Source organism: Dasypus novemcinctus, chromosome 9, assembly GCF_030445035.2.
Source record: "Dasypus novemcinctus isolate mDasNov1 chromosome 9, mDasNov1.1.hap2, whole genome shotgun sequence".
NCBI lineage: Eukaryota > Metazoa > Chordata > Mammalia > Cingulata > Dasypodidae > Dasypus > Dasypus novemcinctus.
The window spans coordinates 123,168,319-123,189,512 of NC_080681.1; the positions used below are offsets into that span (position 1 = coordinate 123,168,319).

General features: G+C 37.7%; 1 protein-coding gene across 17 annotated transcripts in view; it reads right to left on the reverse strand.

Annotated features, from left to right (window-relative positions):
• KIF1B (kinesin family member 1B) overlaps positions 1-21,194 on the reverse strand; it is a 155,537-nt gene that overhangs the window by 97,716 nt on the left and 36,627 nt on the right. For all 17 annotated transcript variants that reach the window (XM_058304449.2, XM_058304439.1, XM_058304441.1 and 14 more), the window contains exons 3-9: positions 12,644-12,720; positions 10,764-10,943; positions 8,703-8,768; positions 5,142-5,320; positions 4,458-4,569; positions 1,568-1,645; positions 926-991 (exon numbers count right to left, since the gene is read on the reverse strand). In XM_058304449.2, the coding sequence (XP_058160432.1) occupies positions 926-991; positions 1,568-1,645; positions 4,458-4,569; positions 5,142-5,320; positions 8,703-8,768; positions 10,764-10,943; positions 12,644-12,720 (758 nt within the window). The remainder of the gene's footprint in view (positions 1-925; positions 992-1,567; positions 1,646-4,457; positions 4,570-5,141; positions 5,321-8,702; positions 8,769-10,763; positions 10,944-12,643; positions 12,721-21,194) is intronic.

Below are 21,194 nucleotides of genomic sequence, written 5' to 3' on the forward strand. Positions count from 1 at the left end.
ATTGAACCCGGGACCTTGTATGTGGGAAGCCAGCGTTCAACCACTGAGCCACATCAGCATCCCTGAGTTCGTTTTATCATTTGTTTTGCTTATTGTTTGTTTTTGTTTGTCTCAGGTGGCCCTGGGAACCGAGCCCAGGTCCTCTCATGTGGGAGGTGGACACTCAACTGCTTGAGCCACATTCGCTTCTTATTTTTTTTAAATTTTAAGTCATGGATTGAGCATGACTTCTGAGACAAAAAAAGGAAAGAAAAAAAAAAGGCATATAATTCTTTTTAGGGATTCAAATAAGGTAGTAAATGAAATTAAAGCACACAATATTTTCTCAATTTCTAATCTAAATATCGAAAGCCCCTTATACAAAAAGTTTCAGCCTCACTGCTCCACTATTAAGAAATAAAAGGAAAGCATAAAACTATTTTTAAAAATTCATTCTATATTATTGTCATCCCTCCCCCAAATTAACAGCATTCACCAAAGCCAAATTACTCAAAATATTGCAGAAGGTACTGCATTATACTTAGAAAAGATCATTGTAGGATAAGAACATGCAATGAATGTGCTTGGTTTTTGTGCATTTACTCATCTGATTCAAACTATTAGGTACACTGGATATTATTTTTTATTTTTTATATAACTTATGTTAAGCATTAACTAAGGCCAAAAACTTAGTTAAATTTTAGGTCTTTGATCTAGCCTTTCCAGATCTATATTTATACCCAGTCTCCTTAATTTCTTTTATTAATACTTTCAGTTCAAAGTCAAAGTGTGTTTTATAGTATCTTATCTGAAAAGTTCTAAAAGGAGAAAGACCAGATTATACAAAAGGGCCAAAAAAGGTCAGACTTCATAAACAATCCTAAAATATTGTCAAGTACATTTGTTGAACAGACACTTTTCCCTTATAACGTAGTATAAAACTTACCACCTCTGCCAAGGCTGAAATGACTTTGCCCAAAGTTGTGAGAGACTTATTTATATTTGCTCCTTCCTAAAATAAATACCAAACATGAAAGAATTGAGTTTCTACTATTGCTACATCATATATAATAAATAAAACACATTTAGCTATATGCAAATATTACTTATTTACTTATGACCGCAAGTTCAAAGATCATCCTTACTCTTCAATCTTTCCTCCTCTCCACTTGACAACATGCCAGGACCACATGTTTAACCCCCTTACTTCAATCTAGCCAAATTCTGCCTATTTCTCAAAATGCAGTTAAACTCTCAGCTTGTTCACGAAGTCCTCCCTAACTATTCTGTTATAGCTTATCCTTTCATTGACATTATAGATCAGGAATTGGTAAAAATTTTCTGTGAAAGGCCAGATAATAAAAATTTTAGGTTTTGGGGGCTATACAGTCTCTGTCACAATTATTCAACTCTCTCATTATAGTGTGAAAGTAGCCATCAACAATACATAAATGAGTATAGCTGTGTCCCAATAAAATTTCATTTACAAAAAAACAGGTAATGGGCCAGATTTAGCCCATCGACTATAGTGTGTGAACCCCTGTTATAACGTTTATTAACTAGACCATTTATTTGGTAAAATAAGTACCTTTAATCGAGTCCCTTTGGCACCAGTTGAATCAGCTCGTTCACTTCCCGCTAGATCCACTAAGCTGATTTTACTAACCTGGTAAAGAACAATAACATTGGAGCAATTAAAAAAATAAGCAAAGTAGAAGTAGAAAACATGTAGAGGCAGGAAATAAAGACATTAATTATTGAGAGGACTAGAAATAGAGCTTTACATATGGCACAGGAAGAAAAAGACAAAATTAATGGTTTAAAGAACAAGGACAAAGAAAATACTATTCTCTTCATTCAAAAGAAGTAATTTTAGGATAAAATTTCATGTATCATAAAATACATGAAAGTCACCAACCCATTAAATGGCATATTAAAAATTAAGCATCAAGCAACTCTCACAATGGGATTGGACAATCACTTTGGAAGAGTTTGGAAGCTTCTTAAGACGTTAGACATGGGAAGCTGACTTGGCCCTGTGTTTGGGGCGTCCGTCTACTACATGGGAGGTCTACGGTTCAAACCCCGGGCCTCCTTGACCCGTGTGGAGCTGGCCCATGCGCGGTGCTGATGCGCGCGGGGAGTGCCGTGCTGCGCAGGGGTGTCCCCCATGTGGGGGAGCCCCACACTGCAAGGAGTGTGCCCCATGGGGAGAGCCGCCCAGAGCGAAGGAGGGTGCAGCCTGCCCAGAAATGACGTCACACACACGCGGAGGGCTGACACAACAAGATGATGCAGCAAAAGAAGCACAGATTCCCGTGCCGCTGACAGCAACAGAAATGGACAAAGAAGAGGACGCAGCGAATAGACACAGAGAACAGACAACCGGGGCGGTGGGGTGGGGGGAAAGGGAAGAGAAAGAAAGAAAGAAAGAAAGAAATCTTAAAAAAAAAAAAAAAGAAGTTAGACATATACTATCATACAATGTACCCATTCTGCTCCTAGGTATTTACCAAGAGAAACTAAAACATATATCCAGGGAAGTGGATGTGGCTCAAGCGATGGAGCTCCTGCCTACCACGTGGAAGGTCCCAGGTTTGGTTCCCAGTGCCTCCTGGAGAAGATCAGCAAGACAGCAAGCTGGCGCTATGGGTAGGCGTGGCAAAATGACACAAGACGATGCAACAAGACAACACAAAGAGGAAAGACAATGACAGATATGACAAAACGAGGACCTGAGGTGGCTCGATCGACTGAGCACCTCTCTCCCACATGGGCGGTCCCAGGATCAGTTCCTGGTGCCTCCTAAAGAGAAGACAAGCAGACACAGAGAGCACACAGCAAATGGGCACAGAGAGCAGACAGCCTGCGCAAACAAAGAGGGGGAGGGGAGCCGGCAATAAAGAAAATAAATCTTAAAAAAAACTTAAACAAAAATAAACATATATCCACATAAAAACTTGTTTACAAACATTCATAACACAAAAATCATTACACTAACTGAAGGAAGAAAAGTAAAATAGAGTGCATACTGTATGATTCCATTTATATAAAATTCTGGAAAATGCAAACTAATCTATGATGACAGAAAGCAATCAGTGATCACCTAGGAGTGGGTGTGGGGGTGGAGAGAGGGATACACAGATTACAAAGGGGCATAAGGTAACTTTTCAGGGTAATGGAAATGCTCATTATTTTAACTGTGATACTGTTTTCAAAGATGTATATATGTGTCAAATTCTATACTTTAAAGAAAAATGGTTTATTGTACTTTAATAATACTTCAATAAAGTTGAAAACAAATATAGCTTTAGGAGATTTAATCAAAATGGATTATCAAGGAGGCTATGGTTATGGGATTAATGTCTTCAGTTTTCTATATTTGACATCTTGGGAGAAGGGCAGAAATGCTTTCACTTCTGTTCCTTGATGCCACTCAGACAAAGAATACTGATTACTAAATAGCATTAATATTCTAATCTCTGGTTAAACAGTGTCAAGTTATCTGATTACTTACATGAGGAGCATATTTTAAAAAGATACTTTTCAGATAAAAACAGATTAAAAAGTCACCAAGTAAAAGGGGATTCTATTAGAAATGACAACAGTATTGTAATGCACTCAGTTTATAAGCAAAGACTCTTTTATAACTTCCAGTACAATAAATCTAACTTGCGATTCAAAAATTCAGCTGCATGCTACTCAGTAATGCAGGCAGAGTAGAATTCAACATAAATTTATTATTAACAATAATAGCAATAAAACATTTACTGAGCTGCTACTCTGTGCCAGATTATTAAATGCACTCAACCTATATTAATATTTAATCCTTTAACAACCCTGAGGTTGTTAAACATGGGGAAGTTGAGGCACAAAGAGACTGCATAACCTGCCCAAGGTAAGGTAAAGGGAGACAAAGCCAGGAGTCAAAGCAAGCAGTCTAATTTAAAAGTCTACACTATTAAATCAACATAGACAATTATAAATTAACAAGCAAAGGTATTTGAAGAACACCAGAACTGTTGTGCAGTTACTTTATTTTCCAGGAATAAAGCACATGCCTGTTTAATCATTTGCATTAACATTTAAAAGGTCCCATGGTAACATTATCATACCTCAAAAAAATACAACACACATACCAAAGAAAGCTAATAAGGTTATAAATTAAGAGGTTCCAGTCAAGAAGAAGAAAAAGAAGGATTTTTCTCCCCAGAGAACTACTTAATTCTCTTGCAAAGAGTAGCTTTTGAAACCCAACATCTTGGAATGCTTTTTCTTAATTCTATTTTTTATCCTGTAATTTTACTTCAGAACCCATGCTTGAATTGGTTTTGAATGATAGAAAAAGTGATAAGCAGAGGCTATAAAACACCCTACATTAAGTAAATCAGCAACCTTCTTCCCTTTCATAAAATACAGAGACCAGAAAGAGGACTGCATCCCTCACAACTCAAACCCAGGATCTGATGGTCACCTACCTTTTCAGTAGAAAGATTGGTCTCAGCATCATGCTTCTTCTGGGTGAAAACAATGGTAAATACAGCGTGGGAACGGCTGCTTGTTTCATTCATGTTGGTGGCTGCCACAGTCCTAAAGAAACAAAGGTGACCATGGGACAATGGAATTCTTAGATGAAAGTTAAAATGGACAGCAGGCTACACATTATAAGCCTAACAATCACAAGCAACAGTTTTATTATTCACAGACTGTAGGACTGTAACTTACACTTTTGCTCTCAATATTGCCTTATTTGTGAGTCTATCAAGTTACCCCCCAACTCAAAGGGTTCCCATCAGAATTTTCATACACCAGCTGTCCCATCAGAAACCATCAAAGCATTTAATTTTTATTATTGGGTGCTCATTTTTTCCAGAACCAATTACTACAACAGCCACATATAGACATGATGATTAACATTTTACCAGCCTTGATCCAAACCCCAGAGTAAAACGGAACCCAAGTTCTAATGTATTTCAGTGTATTAGTTTGACAAGAAGAAATATACTTAACATGATCAAGCCCTCACCTCTCTGGCATACATAGCTAAAGACAGTAAATCAAAGCAACTTCATAGCTATAAATGTGGTCTCAAACCCTTAACAGGAACAAAGTACTCCAAAATGTGCCAAAGAAGTCAGTGGTTAGTCTATTTCCTACTGTACCTGGCTTTGTTCCCAGCATCCATGAGATCAGCAATGTCTGTGTAGGAAGTGACTGCCAGCTTTGACAGGTCCTCCACATATGGTCCAAGAAGTGGGTGTTCACGCACACGCAAATTACCCTTGTTTTTTGGATTCAGCAAATCTCGTACTCTCTCACAGTAAATTTCCATGTAGCTCACCTAGGAACAAATTCTTAAAGTAAATTACAGGTTCTAAAAGATAACAATAGGGGGTATAAGAGGGTATGGGATTTTTTTCTTTCAGAATAGTGAAAACGTTCTAAGCTTGACTGAGATAATAACAGTACAACTCTGGGATGAATATAAGAGCCACTGAGTGTATACTATGAAAGGATTGTACAAAGCATGGGACCGTGTAATAGTGAATCCTGTGGTGGAAGATGGACTATGGTTAACAGAACAAACGAGAACAATCTCTCATCAACTATAACAATATATGATACGAATACAGGGTGTCATTAACTGGTGGGTTGGGAGGAAAATACACCAAATGTAAGATATTGGCTATAGTAGTAATATTTTGACGATGATCTTTCATAGTTTGTAACAACTATTTCACAACAGTGAAAGGAGTTGGTGGTGAGGTAATGTATGGGAGCCCTCTATGATGATATGCATGTTTGTTCTTTAAGTTCACAACTCTAACTATACACTTACTGTTTATGTATGTTCATGTATGAACGATAAACTTCAATTTTAAAAAAGTTAAAAAAAAGTGAATTATAGGACTTGGAAAAAGAAATTCCTCACATTAAAAAGATTTTTTAAATTGAATTTTAAAAACTTTTCTTAAAAGCTCTACAATTAGAGATCAGCAACCTTTATAAATTGAAATGTCATGGTTCTAGACTCTTTCATTCAATCAACCGAATAAAAAGATCCCACACCACATAGCTTACAACCAATCTTCTGACTTTCTCAAGGAGGAAAAGGAAGTAAACAGGCTATGTCTGGCACATAGTGACTGCTACTTTACTGGGGCAGAAAAAATATTTTTAAATAGCAATTTATGGGAAGCAGATTTGGCCCAAAGGATAGAGCGTCCGCCTACCACATGAGAGGTCCAGGGTTCAAACCCAGGGCCTCCTGACCCGTGTGGTGAGCTGGCCCATGCGCAGTGCTGATGCACGCAAGGAGTGCCATGCCAAAGCAGGGGTGGCCCCCATATAAGAGAGCCTCAAGTGCAAGGAGTGTGCCCTGTAAGGAGAGCCGCCCAGTGCAAAAAAAGTGCAGGCTGCCTAGGAGTGGTGCTGCACACACAGAGCGCTGACGCAGCAAGATGACACAACAAAAAGAGACACAGGCAGCGGACTTGGCCCAGTGGTTACGGCATCCGTCTATCACATGGGAGGTCCGCGGTTCAAAACCCGGGCCTCCTTGACCCGTGTGGAGCTGGCCCATGCGCAGTGCTAATGCGCGCAAGGAGTGCCATGCCAAGCAGGGGTGTCCCCCGCGTAGGGGAGCCCCACGCGCAAGGAGTGCGCCCCATAAGGAGAGCCGCCCAGCGAGAAAGAAAGTGCAGCATGCACAGGAATGGCGCCGCACACACGGAGAGCTGACACAACAAGATGACACAACAAAAAAACACAGATTCCCATGCCGCTCACAACAACAGAAGTGGACTAAGAAGACGCAGCAAATAGAGAGAGCAGACAACCGGGGTAGGGGGGGAAGGGGAGAGAAATAAATAAATCTTAAAAAAAAAAAAAGAGAGACACAGACTCCCAGTGCCACTGGCAAGTATAGAAGCCAACACAGAAGAACACACAGCAAATGGACCAGAGAGCAGACCACTCTGGGGGGTGGGGGGGTGAGCAGGGAGAGAAATAAATAAAAAATACATCTTTAAAAAAAAAATAGCAATTTATCAGTTACTGGTTAAGTCTTAAGTCTTTAAAAATGTACACTGTTGTAGCTGGCAGTTACTGACAAGAACCTGGAAATAAGGCTTCTATCAGAATCAAAACCAAAGAACAATGTCAATATTACAGAGCAATGAAGACAAACAGGAACATTGTCTCTAATACTGTAAGTGTGACAACAAAGTGACTGAATAGAGACAAACAATGTAGCCACCAGAAGGGGTGAGAATTGTTCTGCATGGAAGCTGGTTTTGGCAGGACCTATTCAAGTCCTAAGGAGAGGAAGCCTCAGACAATATACATCCAGGTTTCTTGTCCCATCAGCAGGACCATTCCTATCATGAAAATGAATGTGTCAGGCTATCATTCCTTTTTTTTTTTCAATTATAATTTCTTACCCTGAGGCAATTAAACATTTAATTACTCTAATTAACTCCCTTCCCTCCAATCCACGCTCACCTAACAGCCAACAAGTATAGAAGCGGACACAGAAGAACACACAGCGAATGGACACAGAGAGCAGACAACTGGGGGAGGGAGGGGAGAGAAATAAATAAAAAATAAATCTTAAAAAAAAAAAAAAAAGACCTTGCTTAAAGGACATCTTAATTCCTCAGCTGAAATAGAAGTTTAGTTACTATGAAATTGAATACCAAAAAAAAAAAAGGGAGCTAAAAACCTAGTTTTATAAAGCACACACAAAAGAGAAGAAATATTTACCAAATAAACCAATGTGTTTAAAAGTAATGCTTTAGACCCTTCTTAAAAGAATCAGGGTTAACACTGGATGGGGAATAACTTTCCAAGATCATAAGCAATTATAAAGGGGGAATAAAGATTTGATTACAAAAACTTTTTAAAAATCTATGCCCACACTGCAAACACATATTAGGAAGTAATCTGAAAATAAGTATTCAACCTTGCATTACATATAAAAGAGACTCTTTGGGTGCTAAAATTATTAATTTGAGGCAGGCACAGCTGTTATCCCAACTGATTTAACATATTCTGTAATTGAGAAAATGTTCACCAAATTATACTTTTTAGTGATTTACATGTATATTTTATAAGGGACATGGTCTTTGTATAGTGAATAAATAGTTTTTAGAGTATCACAAAAAAACTCTATGCCTGTCAAAAATCATTAACAATATTAAAGAGTTCATACAAACAAGGAAAACAGTAAAATCCCAAAACATAAAAAAGTCTATGCATAATATATAAGATGTTCAAGGACATTAATAATCAAAAGAAATTCAAATAAGAATGAGAAAATTTCCCTTAACAAATTGGCAAAGATTTTAAAAATGTTAATACTAAATGCTGGCAAGGGCGCAATGGATTTACACCCTCCTGGTGGAACCAAAAATTGGTACAGCCCTCCTTTCTAAAAGGTTAGTTGGCAATCCAAGTATATTGTTTTACAACCAAGATACACTCAAAGGAGATAACGACGGGCGGGGCGGGGGGGGGGGAAGCAGGGAAGATTTATGAATAAGAACTTAATTGAAACATTCTTCTTTTTCTTCTTTATAACCAAAACTTAGACGAGCCTAAAATGGTAACACTGGGGGAATGGGTAGGTGGTCTGCTGCACAGTCACGATTAGGAGGCAGGTAAAAGTCATATGTCTGAGGAGATGAGTAGTGGCCTTTGCTTTCAAATGTGGATATACTCACCTCTACAGAGTAAGACATTTCTTCATTACAGTTATCATTAATTTTCTCAAATAGTTCTTCACACAACTACAGAATCAGAATGGGAGAGACAGGAGTAACATAAATCAGAGAAGTACTAAGTTACCGTGAGGGCTAAATGAATTAGCAAGATCCCTTTCTTTCAAAATATATTAATGGCATCAACAACAAGATGAAATTAATGCTTTGAATGAAATAAAAGGAAAACTTTGAATACATTCCTCTCATCTAATCTTTATTCTCCCTTAACAATAATACCTCAATATTATTTCCTCAGAGAAGGAAAGCCCCATTTAGGGGAAGCATATAGTAAGTGACAATATATAAATTTCTTATAAGAATATATATGCACAAAATATAGTTTAATAGTAGTTTTACGGCTGCACTCTAGTAAATGTGACTCTACTATAATAATATCAGTGCAGCCGTAAAACTACTATTAAACTATATTTTGTGCATATATATTCTTATAAGAAATTTATATATTGTCACTTACTATATGCAATATAAATTTATATATACGTACATCTATGGAGAGAATATACACTGTTTGGGAGCGGGGTAACACAGAGATTTTCAAGAATATTTTTGACTCTATTAAATTTTCCCTTTACCACTTCAGACTCCAACCCCTACATGAGATGCTACAATACCCCACTATGACATTTCTAACAGAAAACATTAATTTTTCTAGACCAGGAAAATCATGAAACTTAATCTTCCCTATCCCTTGAATTTATTTAAATATGTGATATTCTAATAAAAATAATTAATGAAAATCAACTGAGTTTTCATTTGCTATTCCTTTTGAATTAAGGCAATCAATATACATTTTGAAAATGAACTATATTTTCCTGATTCTCTAGAACTCTAAACAAAATTTAAAATTTATTACAAATGGTAGTTTCTATATAATCTTTTTTTAAAAAACCATGCTTTTGAGGAGCAGGTGTAGCTCAGTGGTTGAGCACCTGCTTCACATGTGTGAGGTGCCGGGGTTCACTCCCCAGTGAACCTAAATATAAAAAACAAAAATGCTTTTGCATTAAAATAAAGAACTCCAAAATTTTACCAGAAATGATATACAAATGTAATTATACAGAACTTAAAAAACAAATTAAAGCTAAGTGGAAAGAAGGAGAAATTAAGTGTGATAACAGGATAAACAAATATGGCTAATATCATACCTTCCCATTATCTACAAACAATTACTTTATTGCTGAAGAAGTACTACATAGTAGTAAAGAGGAAAAACTCCCGAACCACTGTGCCTGAATGTGGATCTTGATACTATCATTTACTTGGGAAAGTGACATGCCCTCAATGTGCCTCAGATTTTTTATCTGTAAAATGGGGGTAATGACAGCACTCAACTCTTAGGGTCATATGGGGATTAGGTGAACTAAATATATGTAAAGCATTTAGACCTGTGCATCAAACATAGTGAGAGCTACATAATGCTTTCTCTAATTGGTATAGAAATAATAATATCATGCACAAAGGACAATTCCCAAATACGTCTTACGTAATTATAGAAAACAACATGCTAGTATGTACAACTTTTTTCTAAGAATTTCTCAATCTTTTTAAATAATAAGCATTTCAATTATGTAGCTGAATTTAAAATTATCATCTAATAATCCATTTAGAAAAGGACAGCTATTGCCCTCTTACAAAGGAAGTCCATTCTAAATACCTGTGTCAGAACTCTTCTCTATTCCCTAAGAATACAAGATCAAAACAAGAATTACTAACTACTCTTACAAAAAGAAATCTTGGACTGTTCAAAGTTTAAAATGATAGTATTAAATTACTAAGATAAAAGGAAAGTATTTCTGAGAGGCTTATCTTACAACACATACCACATTCTTAATGTTTCATTATCTTTAGTAGGAAAACTCCTTTAAGGGAAAGAGACAGATTATTCCGCTTTAGTCCTTGCATAGACAATCCCTGATTGAATGTCTGCTAAATAAAACTATTAGAGCAATTTAAGACTAAAAGTAATGACAAACAGAGGTTTTTGTTGTTTTGGTTTTTCACCTGTGGAATGATGCCAGCCTGGCCTTCTTCTTGTTTACCCATCATTGTGTAAGATTTCCCTGCACCAGTCTGTCCATAGGCAAAAATACAGACATTATATCCCTCAAAAGCATGTAGGAGCATTTCCTTTCCAATGTCATTGTACACGCGGTTTTGAGATGCAAAACAGGGATCTTCAGGCTGTAAAGGTTAAAAGGAGAAATAAATCACATTTTATCATAGTCTTTCCTACACTTAATTGATTGTCTCTATGATAACCCAAAAGTATTTGGAATCATAATGGTTACCTAAGATATACCACAAAATTTTAAAATCCTCCCTGCACACAGATTATTTTCTCATTAAAGTGTACACTAAAAAAAAAAGTTGTGTGTGCACATGCATACACACACACACATACACATATCCTGATCAGCCAGACATAAAAATATCTACATGAAATTACCTGGCATGATTATACTTCATTTTCTATAGCCTTAAAAGTTATCATTCTTCCATTCATAAGGAACTTTGACAAGATTTCCTTAAGCAAAAAATGGGGCAAAAAGATCAAAGTTCAAATTTCCATATAAAAATATCTCTTTGAAGTTACTCAGGGTGGGTTATTTCTCAATAAAACAGCTTTCAATGAAGAATGTTTCCAATCCCTTTCATAAACCTTTCCCTTGGCAATTAGGTTAGTCAATAGGTTTTTAAAATCTCCTACTTCCCAACACAAACGGGGGGGGGGGGGCACATAACGAAGAGATGGATAATAGAGAAACAAAGTCTAGTGAGCAAGATTTCAGGTACTCTACTGTGTCAGGGTACCAGAAGGGAGGGCCCTACTCTCTTCTCCATTTTCCTAGATGCTGGTAACCTCTGTTCTCCTTGTGAATCTGCAGGCTCTTTCAAAATGTACAAAAACATACAGTCCTAAAATGATTTTTAAAAAAACAAAACAATTTGATTGTGGCCATTCCAATCTTGCTAACTAACCATACTCTTTACTTATGTTCTCTACTCCCTCAAGTTTTAACTCAGAAGTAACAATATACTAAACAAGCTTTAATTTGGTACTTTCAGAGATCTATAGATACAGTAATATTCATAATAAGCATTCTGAGATAGTCATAGGTAATTCTTAAGGAATGACTAAATCATAAATGAAATTAGGTTCACTATAAATTTAGCGTAAACTAAATAAGTTTTCTATGTATATATGTGTGTGTTTTTCTACTTTCCATCAACCAAAATACTTTATTAAGAATTCTTTATTGTGAAGCGGACTTGGCCCAACAGATAGGGCATCTGTCTACCACATGGGAGGTCCATGGTTCAAACCCTGGGCCTCCTTGACCCATGTGGAGTTGACCCACGCACAGTGCTGATGTGTGCAAGGAGTGCCGTGCCATGCAGGGGTGTCCCCCACATAGGGGAGCCCCATGTGCAAGGAGTGTGCCCCATAAGGAGAGCCGCCCAGCACGAAAGAAAAGTTCAGCTTGCCCAAGAGTGGCAGCTGCACACACGGAGCTGAAGCAGCAAGGTGACGCAACAAGAAAGACACAGATTCCTGGTGCTGCTGACAACAATACGATAGAAGCAGACACAGAAGAACACACAGCGAATGGACACACAGAACAGACAAATGGGGTGGAGGTGGAGGGGAAGGGGAGAGAGATAAATTAAAAAAATTAATCTTAAAAAAAAACTTTATTATTCAGATTAGCACTCTATCAAAAACTGAACTCATGCTAGACCATACTCACAAAACAAGAACTAGATCTTGTCTGGCTAAATGAAAAGACAAAAAAGGGGGGAGGGGGCAAGTAGGGAAGGCAGGAGATGCTACAATGGCAAATTCCAAGACTACTACCAGCACCTGCACTGAGTTCACTTACCGAGGTGTGAGACCAATAGGAGTAGTCAAAGCTGAAGGACTTTGGAGCTTCCTTTGGGTTCTTTGGATTAATAATACCTAGAGGATGAAAATGTTTTAATCTTATAAGTCACTCGCAGTTACATGTTCTTTAGTTCAATATGGATATTATATGTCCAAAACATTCCAATCAGTAAATTCATACTATTGAATCTGAATAGGGCAATCGAAAAACAAACAAATCCAATACCTGAAGAAGTGATCTATATATGACACTTGAAAAAATCAGACCAACATTTACTGGATGTCCCCAGGATTCACAAGAGAGCATAGTACATTCATAGTATGTACTCAGCAAATATTTTGTGACTGAATATTTATCCTCCCTTTAGGAAGTTAACATCAACATTTGGAGTGGGACAGGTTACTATTTCAATGTGCTTCACAAGGCTTGAAATATTTCAGCAAATGAGAAATAAAAATTAGAAGATTAATGAATTACTCCAATTATTATTTGAAATAATTTTTTAAAGATCTTGTCTACTTCAGAAAGCCATACATTGGAAAGATAGTCCTATTTCTGAAATCCACAGTAGACTGACAACTATAAGTTATGCACATATCCCCCCACACACACATATCTACATGGTGGAATCACAGACTACTAAATCATCCTTAGAATGCCATAAAAAGGAATACTACTTTTTGACTGAAAAGCTGAAGTCTCCCTGCCTGTATTAAAAGTCATTTCTCAACCTGCGTTGCAGAAATTGAAAAGCAAATCATCGAATTTTTATGGAAGGGCAAGGGGCCTCAAAAAGCTTAAACCATCTTGAAAAAGAAGAATGAAGATGGAGGACTCACATTTCCTGATCTTAAAACTTATTACAAATGACAGTAATCGAAACAGCATGGTACTAGCAAAATGACAGAAATATAGACCAATGGAATAGAATTGAGAGCTCAGATATCAACCCTCTCATTTATGGCCAAATGATTTAATCTACTCAACTGGAGAAGAATAGTCTCTTCAACAAATGGTGCTTGGAGAACTGGATCTCCAATTGCCAAAAAAAAAAAAAAAAGGTGGGGGTGAGGACCTCTTCCTCAAACCATATATAAAAAGCAACTAAATATGGATCACAAACCTAAATATAAGAGCTAGAACTATCAAACTCCTAGAAGAAATGTAGAGAAGCATCTTCAGGACCTTGTGTTAGGCAATGGTTTCTTAGATTTTACACCCAAAACACAAGCAACAAAAGAAAAAAATAGATAGATGGGACCTCATCAAATTAAAAAACTTTTGTTCCTCAAAGGACATTACAGGAAGTGGATGTGGTTCAAGCAATTGGGCTCCCATCTACCATATCAGAGGTCCAGGGTTTGATTCCCAGGGCCTCCTGGTGAAGGCAAGCTGGCCCGCCTGGAGAGCTGGCCCATGGAGAAAGCTGGCGCAGCAAGATGATGCAACAGAAAGAGACACAGAGGAGAGACAATAAGAGATTCAGCAGACCACAGAGCTGAGGTGGCGCAAGAGATTGAGTGCCTCTCTCCCACTCTGGAAGGTCCCAGGATCAGTTCCTGGTGCTGCCTAAAGAGAAAACAAGCAGACACAGAAAGGAGAGAGCAAGCACAAAAGAGCAGAGGGAGGGAAGTGGACTTGGCCCAATGGATAGGGCGTCCGTCTACCACATGGGAGGTCCACGGTTCAAACGCCAGGTCCTCCTTGACCCATGTGAAGCTGGCCCATGCACAGTGCTGACGCGCTCAAGGAATGTCATGCCACGCATGGGTGTCCCCTATGTAGGGGAGCCCCAGGTGCGAGGAGTGCATCCCGTGAGGAGAGCCGCCCAGCGCAAAAGAAAGTGCAGCCTGCCCAAGACTGGCGCTGTACACACGGAGAGCTGACACAACAGGATGATGCAACAAAAAGAAACACAGATTTTGGGAGCCGCTGATAAGGATAGAAGCGGTCACAGAACACACAGTGAATGGACACAGAGAACTGACAACTGGGGGGGTGGGGGAAGGGGAGAGAAATAAATAAAAATAAATCTTAAAAAAAGAGTGGGGGGAGGGGGTAGAAATAAATAAATAAATCTAAAAAAAAAAGACATCACAAAAGTAAAAGGACAACTTATACAATGAAAGAAAATATTTAGAAATCACATATCTGATAAAGGATTAATATCCAGTAAAGAAACCCTATAACTTAACAAAAAGACAAACAACCCATATCTTCTCTAAAAAAGGTATGCGAATCACCAGAAAGCATATGAAAGGAAGCTCAACAACATTAGCCACCAAGGAAATGCAAATCAAAACCACGAGATATCATTTTACACCCATGAGAATGGGTACCATTAAAAAAATGGAATATAACAAGTGTTGGAGAGGATGCCAAGAAACAGGAACACTCATTCATTGCTGGTGGCAATGTAAAATGGTGCAGCCACTGTGGAAGACAGTCTGGCAGTTCCTCAGAAAGCTAAGTATAGAATTACCATGTAACCCAGAAATCGCAGTACTACATGTATACTCAGAAGAACTGAAAGTAGGGGCTCCAATAGATATTTGCACACTGATATTCATAGTATTATTCACAATTACCAAAAGATGGAAGCAACCCAATGTTCATCAACTGATGAATGAATTAACAAAATGTGGTATATACACACAATGGAATATTATTTAGTTGTAAAAAGGAATGAAGTCCTGATATAAGTGACAACATGGGCGAACCTTGAAGATATCAAGTTGAGTGAAATAAGCCAGACACAAAAGGACAAACATTGTATGATCTCACTGATTTGAAATAATTAGAATAAATGAACTCATAGAATCAGAAACTAGAATATAGGTTACCAGGGGACAGGATAGAGATAGGGAATGGAAAGTTAAGGCTCAAAATATACAGGGTTCTTGTTTGGAATAATGGAAATGTTTTGGTAATGGATGGTAATGATGGTAGCAAAACATTGTGAATGCAATTAACAGCACTGAAATATATATCTGAATATGATTAAAAGGGGAAATGTTAGATTGTATATATGGTAACAGAATAAAAAATTTTTTGAAAAATCCATGTATAGACCCTGCACAAATAGTGAAACCCTAAGTTAAAACCATGGCTTTATTTAACATGTGCTATCATCAATTGAAACAAATGTTCCACACAATAATGCAAGATGGCATAAGGGAATCCTGTATTTATTCATGACTGTTCTGTAAACCCACAACATCTCTAATAGAGGAAAAATATATACATTTTTTTTTTAAAGATTTATTTTATTTATTTCTCTCCCTTCCCCCCCACCCGTTGTCTGCTCTCTGTGTCCAGTAGCTGTGTGTTCTTCTGTGTCCGCTTGCACCCTTGGTGGCACTGGGAAACTGCGTCTCTTTTTTGTTGCGTCATCTTGTTGCATCAGCTCTCTGAGTGTGCGGCACCATTCCTGGGCGGGCTGCACTTCTTTCATACGGGGCAGCTCTCCTTGTGGGGCAGTGCACTCCTTGCATGTGGGACACCTCCACGTGGGGGCACCCCTGTGTGGCACAGCAGTCCTTGCATGCGGCAGCTCTGCGCATGGGCCAGCTCACCACACAGGTCAGGAGGCCCTGGGTTTCAAACCCTGGACTCTTCCATTTGGTAGGTGAACACACTTATCAGTTGAGCCACATCCCTTCCCTACATACTTTTTTAAAAAGTAATTTCTTAGTCCATGGTTAGTAGCAATGCTTCAACATGTATTCATCAATTGCAACAAATGTACCACACTAATGAAAGATGTTAATGGGGAAAGCGTGGGAGGAGGAGAGGAAGGGTATATGAGAATCCGCTATATTTTTTATGTGATATATACAATCTAAAGCTTCTTTAAAAAAAATTTTTTTTTTCAAAAAAAGTAATTTCTCATGTAATTCATCTAGCCACACTATACCTCAGGGGTTGGTTGAGAATGCTGAGGTTTAACTTCTCTTCCTTTCTCATAGACACAAAGCTTTAGCTTCTCATATTTCACAAGAAATAGAATCCTTTATAACATGTGGTCATGAAATCTCAAAGACAAGACCTCTCAGCCAATCCCCTTCTCTAAGGCAGGGCCACATCCCAGGAAATCAATGAGATCAGGATTAAAAAATAAATCTGTCTGGGGCAGCTGCTGCGCTGGACACAAATAGCAACAGTTGCTACTGTGCTTAGCTCTTTCTCTTGCTGAATTCCCCTGGGTATGGACACACTTGTGTTCCAACCTCAAATGCTGACAGAGTATTAATAAGGCTCATGCTGCACATAATCATGTGACAAGGAGACCTGGTTCTAGAAAGAATATCTCCCCACACACAAACGGTAATCTAGCAACCAATTGTACTTCTAATCAAAAGGCACCACATCCAAGATCTAAGTAATAGCTAATATGCATGGAGCACCGTTGCTCTCAGCGGTAGGTTCCTTCTGTATAATAACCTATTGAGCTTCCCAATTATGCAATGAGGCAGATGTTTTATTACCCCCATTTTATAGATAAAGAAGTCATCATAGAGTGGTTAAATAACTCACCCAAGGCCACAGAGCCCCATACTTTAGCCTAGACACACATCATTTAATTGCCTATTCTCTTATGCAGAAATTCCCAAAACAAAACAAAGAAAGGCATTTTTATTTGTATGTACATTCTCTCTCTCAAATTATATCACAGATAATATTTAAAACTCTCTTTACCCACTTAAAACAGGGGACTAAGAAGATGACAGTTCTTAAAAGATTGAAACAAAACAAAACAAAAACTACATACACACGAAATCTGCCAAGAAAATGGAAATTAGTGTCACACCGTGTGAGCCAGGTTCTAGGTTTTAGTGGCTCAGCAGTAAAGGCAATGGCAAGATGAAGGGCCTGATCTCTGAAGCAGTCCTCACCACTCAAAGACACAGTAAAATAAACACTTCTAACCACTAAAAAAACTGACTGTCATAAATGGTTTAACTATTTCATTCAGCCTTTTAACTACTCACTAGTGGTAGGATTCTGTCAAGAACAACTTACAAAAGAGCTAGTTTCAGATCCTACCCCTTTGTTCTCTCTTCCCTAGTAAAGAAGAAATAAAAAGTATACCAGTGAATTACTGTCCTGATTCATGTGAAATCCTTTTCTTCTTCCTCAATACTCCCTTCTCCCAGATTTTCAAAAGCTTCCAAAACTAAGTTATCCAAACTTCGAGCTTTGAAACCAAGCTGCTTTAAAAATAGTTGACACTAATCAGCAACAAGAAAACTCGTTAACATAAATAAGTAAATCAAAACACAATTTTAAAGACCCATTTATATAACAGTTTGCCAAACAATATTATATACCTACCCACAATATTTAGGTTATGCATGGGGCTTCAGAAGGCATTGGAAATTTGTTTCTTAAGAAAGAAGTCACATTTTGTGCATCCATTCATCCATTGATAAACACTTGGGTTGCTTCTGAATCTTTTGGCAATTATGCATAATGTCACTGTGAACATCTGTATGCAACTATCTGTTCAAGTCCCTGCTTTCAATTATTTTGTGTTTATACCTAGAAGTGAGATTGCCAGGTCATAAAATAGTTCCATACTTTCTGAGGAACTGCCAAACTGTGTTCCACAGCAGCTGTACCATTTTAAATTGCCACCAGCAATGAATGAATGTTCCTATTTCTCCACATCCTCTCCAACACTTGCAATTTTCTGGGTTTTTCAGAAAGTTTTGTTTGTTTTTTTAATAGTAGCCACTCTGGTGGTGTGAAATAGTAGCTCATTGTGGTTTTTATTTGCATTTTCTTAACAGCTAATGATGCTAAGCATTTTTTCAAGGGCTTTTGGCCATTTGTATATTGAAGAAATGTCTATTTCTTCAGTGTGAATCTTTTGTCCATTTTTAATTGGGTTGATTGTCTTTTGTTGTTGAGCTGCAGGGTTCTTTATATATTATGGATATTAAAATCTTATTGGATATATGGTTTACAATTCTTTCTCCCAATGTATAAGGCATTGTTTTACTTTCAGGACAAAGACCTTTAATGCACAAAAGTCTTTAATTTTAATGAGGTCCCGTTTATACATTTTTTCTTTTGTTGCTTGTGCTCTGAGTGTTGTTAATTTTATTTTTTAAATTTACTTATACATAGTATTATTTTGAATATATGAAATAAGTTTCATTTAGAAAGTTAAAACCCTAGAACTCTGCAAATCAAAAAATTCTTACAAATACAAAATATTAATGACAGCAGAACCCTCTAAAGTCCATGAATTTCATGGTTACATCCACTGACAATGAATTAGTGATTTCAAATATGTCAAAGGACTTTTCTTTCTGAATTAAAAATGGTTGCAATAGAACTCAACAAGGAAAAAGGATGTTTAGGGAGTGGGACGTATATGCAATAAAAAGGGTAAAGGATTCAGCATCTATGTCTTGGTATCTTAATATTCTAAGCATACAAAAAACAGTTAAGAAATATTACATTTAGATTTTTTGTGACCTTGGGTATTGTTGAACTTTTTGTACTCTCTAAAATTGAGATAATAACTAGGTTCACAGGATTAAATGTGTAAAGCACTATACAAATGTTAATTTTTTTAAAAAAGGTATTTTACCTTGTGTTAAACTCTCTTAATATTTGATGGGTAATGAGAACAATATTTTTTAAACCAAATCAAGAAAAGTTCAGTAATTGCTAAAGTAAGCTAAAGCATAAATATAAGAATTTTATTTCTTGGCCACAACCCAGTATAACAATGGGTCCCCCTCTCTTATGTGTGACATCAAATCCCTGGTGGCTCTGCCACACTACAGATCACTAAGTCAACGGGCCTGTCTTATGGATCCTCTACATCGCCCCACACCAAAGAGGCACTCAGATGGCTGACCTCCATAGGTCATGTACAATTTTAATTTTATTAAATCCTGTACCATTTTCAGGAACACAAAAAGAAAAAACAAAATAGTGCATACATGTGAAATATATACATAAAATACCAGCAGATATTATTAGCTTTCACTGAAAGAATATAGAAAGACTGGGCAATGATATTTAACACAAAGGCTTTTGTATCAAGGTCAACTGAGCTAAAATACAGCATGTCAGACTACTAATTTGCTTCTCAGAAAGCATGCACATAAGAAGAATGGAATTATAGTCATTAATGAACATGTTCAACACATAAACTACATTTTCACCAGTGTAAAAGCTTTTACAAATACAGCATGCATACTCAGGGTCATGTGTCATCAGCATGCTGGCTTTGTCTACTTTGTCACCATTTTTCCTTGAAGGAATAGACTCCAGGCATTTTCTGAGGCCTGCACTTCTTTCACTCTAATTTAAGAACTGTATACTCCATATTGCTTTATTTCCTATAAAACCACCAGGCTATGCCACTTTCTAAGGCCCCTTTTAAATACCTTCTGCACCTGAGGTCTACTCTCCTACAAAGTTTTTTCTGGACACAGTATACTCCAAACCTAGACCCACCCACACAAGCAACTTTTCACAGATGACCCTGGAGTCATCTTTGACTTTCTTCTCTCACCTGCCACATCTGATCTATCTTTTCAAAATATATCCCCAACTCTCACAATTTCTCACTACCTCCATCATTACCACTCTAACCCAAGCCATCTCTCTCACCTGGATTATGCAATACCTCCTAACTGGTCTCCCCACTTCTACCTTTGGCTCCTAAAGAACGTAATCTCCATACCACAAACAGTGATTCTTTCAGAACATAATTTAGATTACGTCTGCTTCATGCCTATACTGAAAACCTTCCAATAACTTCCCACCACCCGCTGAACAAAATTCCAAAAGACTTTATATTTTGCGCATCTCTCCCTCCCTCTGACCTCACCTCCAAAGACTCAGGGCTCACTCCTCCACTCCAGCTCCACTGGCCTTCTTACTAAAGACACGTTCTCACTTCAAGGCCTCTGCACTTGCTGCTCTACCAGGAACGCTAATTTCTCCAATATCTGAATAGCCACTCCCTAATTTCATCAGGTCTCTGTTTCAAATATCACCTCATTAGAAGGCATTTTTTTAACCATTCTATTTAAAGTCATCACCCGCTGTTACCCTTCCTCTCCTTACTGTGCTTTATTTTTCTCCACTGCACTCATGACTACCTGACTTATTACGAGTCACTAGAATGTAGGATCCATGAGACCAGGAACTTCTGTTTAATTCACTGCTATGCCCCCACCTCTGAGGATGATTTCTGGTACAGAGTAAATACTCAATAAACACCTGAAGAATGAACGGATATGTTAGTCTTATCTTTCCTCATAGACTGTCACTTCTTTGAAGCTAGATACCACAACTCCTCTTTCCATATCATCCACAGGACTGACTTCAGAAGTAGGCAATCCAGTCCATTCCATTAGTGAACTGGAACGTAGCTCCCTGAAGACCATTTGCTTCCTAAGTCTTTTTCCCCTGAGCAGCAAACTTACTCAGCATCTGGCAAGAAACATTACTCTCTAGACAGATGGGGAATCTAAATTCCAATCTAGAGAGTAAAATGGCAATTTTTAGGAATCTGCAG